The sequence below is a fragment of the Rutilus rutilus genome (assembly GCF_951802725.1).
Source record: "Rutilus rutilus genome assembly, chromosome: 18".
NCBI lineage: Eukaryota > Metazoa > Chordata > Actinopteri > Cypriniformes > Leuciscidae > Rutilus > Rutilus rutilus.
Genome location: NC_140231.1, coordinates 15,446,618 through 15,456,580, shown reverse-complemented (window position 1 = coordinate 15,456,580; position 9,963 = coordinate 15,446,618). Strand labels below are relative to the sequence as shown.

At 36.4% G+C, this 9,963-nt stretch overlaps 1 protein-coding gene across 1 annotated transcript; it reads right to left on the bottom strand.

Moving 5' to 3' along the window:
* Positions 1 to 411: 411 nt before the first annotated feature.
* ca4c (carbonic anhydrase IV c) lies at positions 412 to 8,985 on the bottom strand (the record flags this gene model as incomplete). The annotated part of the gene is made up of 8 exons (XM_084388001.1): positions 8,920 to 8,985; positions 5,649 to 5,693; positions 5,364 to 5,528; positions 3,561 to 3,706; positions 3,357 to 3,449; positions 1,986 to 2,052; positions 1,710 to 1,870; positions 412 to 606 (listed from the first exon to the last, which is right to left on the bottom strand). Exons 1-8 carry the CDS (start codon positions 8,972 to 8,974, stop codon positions 412 to 414), a joined length of 927 nt encoding a protein of 308 aa, XP_084244127.1. The 5' UTR covers positions 8,975 to 8,985.
* Between the last annotated feature and the right edge of the window lie 978 nt (positions 8,986 to 9,963).

Genomic DNA, 9,963 nt, shown 5'->3' with positions numbered 1-9,963 from the left:
AGCTTCAAACGAGCCACATTCACATCCCAAGTGGTTTGGTTTAGTATTTTGAAGACTTTATTTGTACAATGACAACCCAAACCCCCTTAAAAATACTTCAAATGCAGTAATCATGAACAGTCAAGTCATGGAATACAAGTAGGAATCCTGAATTTTATTGAAGTCGGATAAAGCTGCCACGTTTAAAGGAGAATGAGAGTAGACATGAAAAGAGGTACGAGTGAAACAATTAATAGTTGTGAACAAATAATAACAAAATAATAATGTTGTCAGGTTTCACAGCCTTAGCATGGTGGCAATGATCCATTCCAGTAACTTCAGTTCAGTGCTTTAAAGATTGATTTAGCTGTACTTGTTTGTAGAAATTGGATAGAGAACATCCTGTGTTAAAAGTGACGTGTTCTCTACCATTCAGTGGAAACACTTTTGTTGTCCAAAAACACAAAAGAGGCACAGAAACAGGGGGATTAGATTGGGCAGGACACACAGACAGTGAGATTTCACAGATGTGTAAACAACTCGTCCATTCAGATTCTGCACAGGACGGAATATTCCAGTCATTGGTTTTTCTGTTGCGAATAACAGCTGTTTATACACTGACGTCAACTAAAGTAGAAAAAGAAAGATGGCCAAAAGGATCAGTACATATGAATTAAAATCTGCCACTAGTGAACTCAACCTTTCCAATTATACTTCAATTACAGTATATACTTAATTGAGATCTCCTACAGCTGTACTCAAAATTATTCAACCCCCATTGCAAATCATGTTTATTGATAAAATGAGAATTTCAGCTGTTTGCAATGAATAAATCAAACAAAAGTACTTGAAATAGCTCAACATAAAAAAAATGTTTTAAGTGGTTTTCTCAAATTCAGCTGAAAATGCAACTCATCAAGGGCTTCATTGACATGAAATATCTGAACTGGCTAGGTTTGTTGACTGTTACTTTTGACTGCATGTTAGAAATATGACAAAAGAATCAAAAGAATGGCCCAAAAAGTTAAGAGAAGATTTCATTGCCCTTCACAAACAAGGAACAGGATGCAAAAAGATAGCGAAGGCACTAAATGTTCCTAGAGAAACACCATTGGAAGCATAGTTCGCAAGTTCAACGTTATTTTGGATCATTTTTAACCCCAGAAAAGTTACGGACTGCTTTAAAAGAACAGTGGTTACACTGCCTGAAAGGGGCAGAAAAAGGAAGCTATCAAAGGCTGCAACCAGATTTTTGAGAAAGCAGGTTCATAAAAACCCTTGAGTGACTGCAAAGGACCTGTAGCAAAAGGCGGTTGAAACACACAAACCCAAGAATATTACTGAACTGGAGGTCATTGCTCATGAGAAATGGGCTAAGATTCCTCAGAAACAGTGCCAGAAGCTGATGTCTGGTTATACATCTGGTTTGCAACAGGTCATAACAGAAAAAGGGTGTTCTACTAAGTACTAAAGGGTTGAATACTTTTGAGACTGCAGAAGTCATTAAAAGTGGCATTTTCAGTTGAATTTGGGGAAACCACTTGAAACATTTGTTGTGTTGAGCTGTTTCAACTACTTTTGCTTGATTTGTTCATTGCAAACAGCTGAAAGTCTGTCAAATTTGCCAATAAACCTGATTTACAATGGGTGTTGAATCATTTTGATTAAAACTGAAAGTATGACTAACATTTATATCTCAGTCTGGTTTATTCCAAAAAGTCTCTCTGTACCTGATTTTTGCTTATGGGCAGAGTCTGTTGGAAGACCGTCCACACAACAGACTCGTCACAACCTGGTGTGGTCAAGGAACCCGAGTACCGATAGTAGCTCAGTGTATTGGCTTGAGGAACGAAGTCAGCCAGTCTAAAGTCTTCAATTTCACTGCTGTTCCCTTTTGATCAAATTGCATAATGTGGAACCAAAATACAGACAAACAAAACATGTTAAATAGATAAACTAATCAAAAATGGGAAATTCAGTTCCCAAAAAAAGATTATAGTACTCACCTTCATATCTGACTTTTCCTAAAGCCTCTATAATTCTGTCAAGCTTTTTGTTTTTCTCTGAAGACACCTAATGGGGGATGACAAAAGTCTGTGTTTTATTAGTTATTATCGGCATGGTTCATTCAAGGGATATTTCACCCAAAATGGCTGCAAAGTGAATGGTGAGGACTAGGGCTGTCAAGCACAAAATTACAAAAATGCAACATAAAATGTCATGAAAGTAGTCCGTATTGAAGCTATTTGATAACATTGTATGAGGTAAAAGTGAAAATAATTCACATACTTATTCATCACCACTAGCTTTGCTTGGCATGTTCATGTGATGTCTGATTCGTGAACGAACTGAGTCGGATCTTTTAAGCTGATCCAGCACACAAAACCGATTTGAATGATTTGTTCAGGTTTTAAACTGATTTTGTTTTGTTCCTCACACTAAAGCCTTCAAAAGTCTTGTTGTATAGATCACACTTATGATACTTTCTATGACATTTTTTTGTTGTTGCCTTTTTTTCCTTGAAAACTCCAGTCCTCATTCATTAAATGGAAATTCTTTCAAAATTCACCTTTTGAATTTCATGGAAGAATGTCTGTCATTTTGGAACAATACGTTTTTTCGATTTTGGGTGCAGGATTATTATAGTTAGCTAACACTAAAACCATAAAAACGTTTGTTACTTGAAATAAAATAAACTTCAACTGAAATAAAACAAAGTTTTAAATTTAACTTAAAATTTTGTTTAACTTCATGTACTAAAATAACTACGTAACATTATAGTTTAATGTGGGGATGCTTATTAACATGCATATTACTATAGGATATTGGCTGTTTATTAGTACTTATAAAGCACATATTAATGCCTTATTCTGCATGACCATATTCTATATCTCTTAATCCTACCCTAAAACAACTTAAACTTAACAATTTAACAATAATTAGGAGTTTATTGAGGCAAAAGTCGTAGTTTATAGTTATATAGAGTTTATAGAGAATTGGAACCTAATCTAAAGTGTGAACAATAACTAAAGCTGAAAAAAAAGAATAAGAGAATATATATATATATATATATATATATATATATATTTATATATACATTATATATACAATATATATATATATACATTTCTTTTGTCAACTTATAATGAAATAAACAACAAAATTACTAAAACTTTAACTAAAATTAAAACTAACGAATATAAAAATAAAAATGAATTCAAAATATTAACAAAAACTATATAATAGTATTTCAATAATATTAAAATAACACTGGGTGAACTATCCCTTTAAAAGCTTGTGTTCAGATGATTTTCTCACAAATTCTTTTTATTTAATTAGTATAATTATGAGACAAAATATCAGAAAGGCATCAGTACCTCAAAAAAGAAGCCAAGTGCTGCCACCCCCGTAGAGTCACTTAGAGCCACGTTCAAGTTGTTATACTTTTCTTTAATGTGAACAATATGGAGCTGGGAGGCAAAATGCATAATTAATACCCATCATAACTTAACTTAAAATAATAATAGGCTTTGTTTGCATTTAATCCTCCAAATATCCTTGACTGTGACATGGACTCTCACCTCCATGGGATAACGCTCCCCGTCCACAGAGTGCTCTGAGCCCTGGCCGCCGTCCTCTCCCCAGTGCAGGTGGAACTGGACAGCCTTGTATGTGGCTGACAGACCCCCACCACGGAGACGCACCGATTGAGGGAGTGTAAAGTGAGCTGGGAAGAAGTATAGAGCATGTTATCATACTGTACGATTACAATATTTAAAAGTTCTTGTTTTTTTTATGGAATATTGCAGTATTTATCGTGCACATCAGTATTTTTAAAGGCGCTCTAAGCGATGTCACACTTTTTTGTCACATACAACAAACATCTCCTCACTATTCGCTAGGTGCCTGTCCCCGGAACACACTGTAAAAACGCGATCTCTGTAGACAGCCCAGGCTCCACAAACGGCAAGAAAAACAAACTGGCCCAGCCTGGACCACGAAACATATCAAACAGTGGTCCAGCCAATAACCGACAAGAATGATTTGGGGGTGGGGGTTGGGGGGGTTAGTGCGCGTGCACATGAAGGGGGGTGTGGGGAGTGGAGGAGAGAGAAGCATGAAGAGGGAAGTTAGCTAGAGGAGAGATGTCCTAGACAATGACAACGACTAACGTTAAAAATGTATATTCTTGAGAATTTTGATATGACCGACACACGGCCAAAGAGACGACGTTCCGATGAACAAATAACAAAGAAGAGGGAAAAGGAGAAGTAACGCACGAAGTCCCGAATTTACATCAGAAAAGCGTTCAAAAGGTGTCGAGAACTCCGTCGGCAGAAGGGCTTCCAATCCGAAATTCAGGTGGCTCTGTTTTTGATTGGACAGGTGGGTAAATCCAGTTTGTTTTTTCTAAATGGTTCATGACTGTTTCAGGAAGCACGGAAGGGAGGGGGAGGGGACGGGATGAAGAGGAGGGAGGGTCGAGCTAGCCTCCGTTTTGTTTGACAATACTTTGAACGTCAACAAGAAGTGACTTCCCCCAACATCGCTTAGAGCACCTTTAAAATTCATGTGCCCTTGTAAAGCGTCATTTCTTCTCTTCTCTGAAAATGAGGGTGGGACAACCTGTCAGATCAAAATAATAGCAAACCACAACCATCCAATCAATTCCCGATGGACAAAATCAAATCCCGCCCTACATTTTTTCTTGTTCGAGAAGCCATTTTACTCGGATACACGTCACAATAGGCAAGAAAAGACTATATCGTAAGTTCCGTTTCATGTCCACTTTTAAATGATAGATCATTTGCCCTCAGGTTGTTCCGAACCCATAAGACTTTGTTCATCTTTGAAAAAACACTGTAAATAATTATATGATCAATAAGTTATGACAACATGTTTTTACATTGCTTAACTCATCAAAATAAGTTAAGCAATTTTCAACTTTTTTTATAAGTTATACAAGATTCAAATTTTTTTTAAGTCAGTTTAAAGTAATTTAAGTTGAAATGACTTAAACATCCAAGTTGATTGTACTTTCTGTCCCTCCATTCAAATTCCATTCCACAATAAAAAAAGTTTATGAAGACATAATAAAAGTAATCCACATTTTATAAACACTGATAAATGCACATAGATAAGATCTCATAAAATATAGTAAACAGAAGCTCAAACGTACCAATGAGGTTTGTTCAGTCATTTCTTTTACGATCTCTTATACTTTCTGATGCTTTAAAGTTTTGGTTGGGTGGACTTTCAATGGATGGACAAAAGTGATAAAAGATTATAAAAAACATATTCATTTGTGTTTTGAAGACGAAATAAATGAGAACAGAATTTACATTTTTAGGTGAACTATCCCTTTAAAGTTCAGTTCCATCTACCTGATTGTCCATGATTTTCCACACTCATATTGAAAATGTCCTCATGACCATCGAAGATAAAACTGGTCAGTTTTGGGTCATGCTTCACTTTGCGTGTGATGATATTGATGGGCGATTGATTTAGACCTCCACACTTAAGAAAAGATTCTTTCCACTCTGAAGGCCCTGGATGACACAAATGGAAAACACATTTTTCTAACTGTATACGTTCAACTGTTTAAGAACAAGGACTTTGTTTTAGTGATGACAATGCAAAAACTTGAGAGGTTGAGCCCCAGGTCTCACCTTTACATGTGCTGTTACACAGCTGGCTCTCGTAGCACCACTGACCTGGAACAGATAAAAAAAAATAAAAAAAACCTGTTCCATGGACCACTATTGGAAAGTATTTAAATCCGTGACTCGAAGCCAAGGTTCAGAGCGGTCTTAAGAACCAGTTTTGATGGTGGTCATTAACTAAACAATTTGTTTATTTTGTGGCCATATAAAGCCATGCTTTGATTCACAAAGTTGTTCCTGATAATCAGTGAGCTATCTAACAGAGTTCCCCTGATCACCAGGTTTGATCGAGAGCAGAACATGTGCTTGAATGCAAAGGCACCTTAAGTGATCTCATATTACACACTGTGTACTTTCAACCCATTCAACTTGGTTTGCACAAAAAGAAAATTCTCTTATCATTTACTCACCTTAAGGTCGTTGCAAACATGTATGACTTTCTTTCTTCATCAAACACAAAAGAAGGTATTTAAAAAAAAAAATGTTTCAGGTTTTTCGTCCATAATGAAAGTCAATGGAGATCAATGTTGATTTTTGGACCCCAATTCCCTCTTTTTTAATATCCCCTTTTCTCAGTCATACAGGTTTGGAATTACATGAGTAAATAATGACAGAATTTTTATCTTTGGGTGAACTATACCTTTAAAACTGGGTTATTTTAAGCTTAGCATTTGATTTTTTTTGTTTCCAAGGTAACAGTTGTTCTTCATTGCAGTGAACAATGTTGCAAATAAAACTTCTGTTGAATTGAGAATGTGATGTGTTAAGCATGAGAATGACAACAGAAAAAAAAATTATACAAAAGTTGTTCTGAAGCTGACATGGCACCTATAGTGTATGTATTACATCTGCATCTGCCCTGTAAGTACTAGCAAGTGAAATCTTAAGGAGACGGTGAACTTTGAAGAGGTCAGACAATATAAACGATATGCACAACACAAGGTGACCTCTGTTAAAAAATAACCTGTCTGGATTCAGTAACCCAAGATGCACTGCGGTACAGGCTAGATTAACCAGTGACAGAGCAAAATCACTGACATTAAGACTAAATGTGCAGCAATACATTGCAACTTGAACTTGATATGTGCAAGCATCATATTAAAGTCACAATTTTTATTTTATTTTTTATATTATTATCTGGAAGTGAGTTTAGTACGCCTAGTGCCTAGAAATGCACAAATATCCATACCTAAACAAAACACACACTTTATACATTTTGCATCTGGCTCTACTTTTGGATTATAATTATTTTTAAACAGTCCACTTTCCCATACCTTAATAAATTACCCCCACTTTTCAAATAATTCGGACACCCCTGTGTTTTGCAATTTCAGGGCAAGTGCTAATACAACACTTTTGTACCTGATATATTCAAGTTCAAAACAAAGAGAAGACACAAAGAAATTAATTATTTTAGAGTTCAACTGCATTCCACTCAAAGGACAAGGAGCAGGAGAATGAGAGGCTGTGATTCGACTCAATTATTGTTTTGTAACAACAACAATACAAACATTTAGCCTACAACAGTTTTCCCACAGTGGTTAAGCAATCTCAAGTCAACAGCTTTCAGTAAGTGGACAGGACTTGCCACATAACATAATTATGTGTGATAGATAATCATAACTATCTACAGTAGGTTATATGGCTTTGTTTAAAAAAAAAAAAAAAAGTTCTAAAGGCCAATATGTATGCTATTGAAGCCCAAAGGTTATCTTTTATATAGTCCCGAATGTAAATTAGTAAATTAACTTTGACTCTGTTGTTTATGGGCCAAATAGACAAGCCACATGTCATATTTCAAAAGTGTGCATTTATTTGGTGTTATTAATTAGCCACTTCATGCAGGCTGCAGACTTGACTTATTCACGTCATTTTCACGGGATCGCGCCCACTCTGTTCCGCGTGCCCAGCCTTCTAATCTACTACTGGCCGGGTAAGTTTTTCCGAGCAGCTCCCTCTGCCAAACTTCGCCATCCTCTTTCACTTTTGCTGCAAACTGTTTATTCGCTCACGGGGAAAATCTGTTCAGCTGCTAGAAGGCAAAATTGTGAAGGGATGGAAGTTATGTATGTTTGCGCCGTGCAGGTACGAATCGCAACATAAAATGCTCTCCGACTTTTATAGCCATTCACTGACGTGACAGCCTTCAATTTGGATTTTACTCGGTTCCTATAGCGTAGTATTCAGTTTCTAATTTTAATTGATGATCATTATTATGTAGCCTATATATTAGGCCTATATAAAATAAAATAAAACCTTGACAGATGCATAACCGAATAAAAATGGTTGGAATTTGGAACTTGGTTTGAATTATTGACTTTATTATTTATTTAGCCTACTTGTAGGTGGTTTTTGCATTAAAATGGCAGTGATGGGCTAAACTATTTATGTCATTTAGATTAAGCTGATTATGTAATTTGTAATGACAATATGTGACATTTATAATAGGCCTATAAGCCTATGTGTCACGTGTGTTCTAGAAAAACGCTAATAGGCGCATGTTAGTGGTTGGCCATCTGACTTTTGGACTGCATGAAACTGTGTTAAATATCATGAAAATATCATGTTGATGTTTTAGCATGTTGATGACTATTTAAGTTGTGTTGGTTGGTTCCCAAATGTTTTATAGTAGCCTACCATTTTAAAACCACACTTTATTATTAATGTAGGCTATAGTCTACAATAAAACTGTATCTTTATTTACACGTTGTAATTAACAACTCACGATGCTAAAGTGTAGAATCAGTAACGTTCCGGTTCATTTCGAAATTCGAATCGAATATGTGAGGGAGACCGTTGTGTGAACTCCTAACAGCTCACATTCACATCATTGCAGCGCTGGTCATCATTGCAGACAGGTATATCTGATGAAACATAATATGGATGCATTGCACACAAAGTTTTCCAGACTGTCTAGATTTTAAACGTTTTTTGTGCATTTTTATTTTATCATAGTTTGGAGCCCTAAATGAATAATTATATTTCAAATAATTGTATAAAAGCTATAGGCTATAGGCCACAAATGGTACTCAAAATAAAAGTTTGCCTATACCGAATATTGCATTTTTACAATTTATTCTAAAAACTGTATCAAATAAGATTGAACTTTATTTAAAAATATATTATTTCTATTTTGTCAGGCCAAAATTCAGCCTCTTCTGCTTTTTCATAGAGCAGTCATTCACTCAACTGTATTCAGCCATAGAGACAACCAGCCAGCCAAAGACCTGGATAGATGAATAGATAGACAGATAGATAGATAGATGTTCTACCTTACCTGAGCAGAGCTTTAGAGCCAACAGAACAGATGAGAGAGAGAGAATGGACGTCATGACTACAATACCAATACAGTTCTCACTGCCTTGTGTGACAGGAACTATTTATACAGTCAGGGAAGGAAGGAGGAGAGAGGGAGAGAGAGTTTTACAGGTAAGAGGTGAAATGACAGGTGTAGGGCAGCAAACTAGGGCATTCGAGGCCCTTGATGAGGACATTAACTCTACGGCCAGTTGAACCTAGTGAATTTTTCCCTGAACTCTGAAGTGAATTTGCTTTATCTTACAGCCTGCAGAGGGCACTAGTGCCAAACAGAACCTTTTTATCATTCCTGTTTTAGGGCATGTAGTTTTAAGCACACTGTAGAGTTTGTCTTTGAGGACAGGGCACACACATGCTTCAAACCCTCTGCAAAACACATATGAGGAGAAATGAATGCTCGCTTTCTCTGAGCGACATATATCAGAGGAAATCATCCCAGTCCCTCCAGGTGACTCTGAGACTAATTAAGCACGTGGGGTGTCAGGAAATGATTGGACGTTTTGACTCAAGTGACTCTTTTGAGAATGATGAATGATGAGGAACAAGACGGCCTATCTTGTTAACCATGTTTGTTGCTTTGACACTGAAATCAGTTAGCATGACAAAATCGTCTAATTAGAGATAAGGGAAAACAACAATGCTGCTATCATAAATCACCCCAGCCTTTTTCCGACATAATGAACGCACCTCTTCCCTCTCTCGTTCTTTGCCTCTTGCGATACCGTCTTGGTCTTTTAAAGATGGGAAGCATGTGCTGTAAATTAAATTAATGTTAGCCTCCTCTCAATCATTCATCATTCCAATAAAATGACTGGAGCTGTTGTACTGCATCGTTAAAATGGAGAGACCTATTAAAAAGTCATTAAAGTCAACTCAGCATGAAGGTCTGCCCTGTTGAGCTTTAGCCATGCAGCCAAGATGGAATGACTCCATTTTATGGACATCATATAGCACAAATGTGTGATTATGAGTGAATGAAGTGGAAGGTAAACAGTAGGACAGA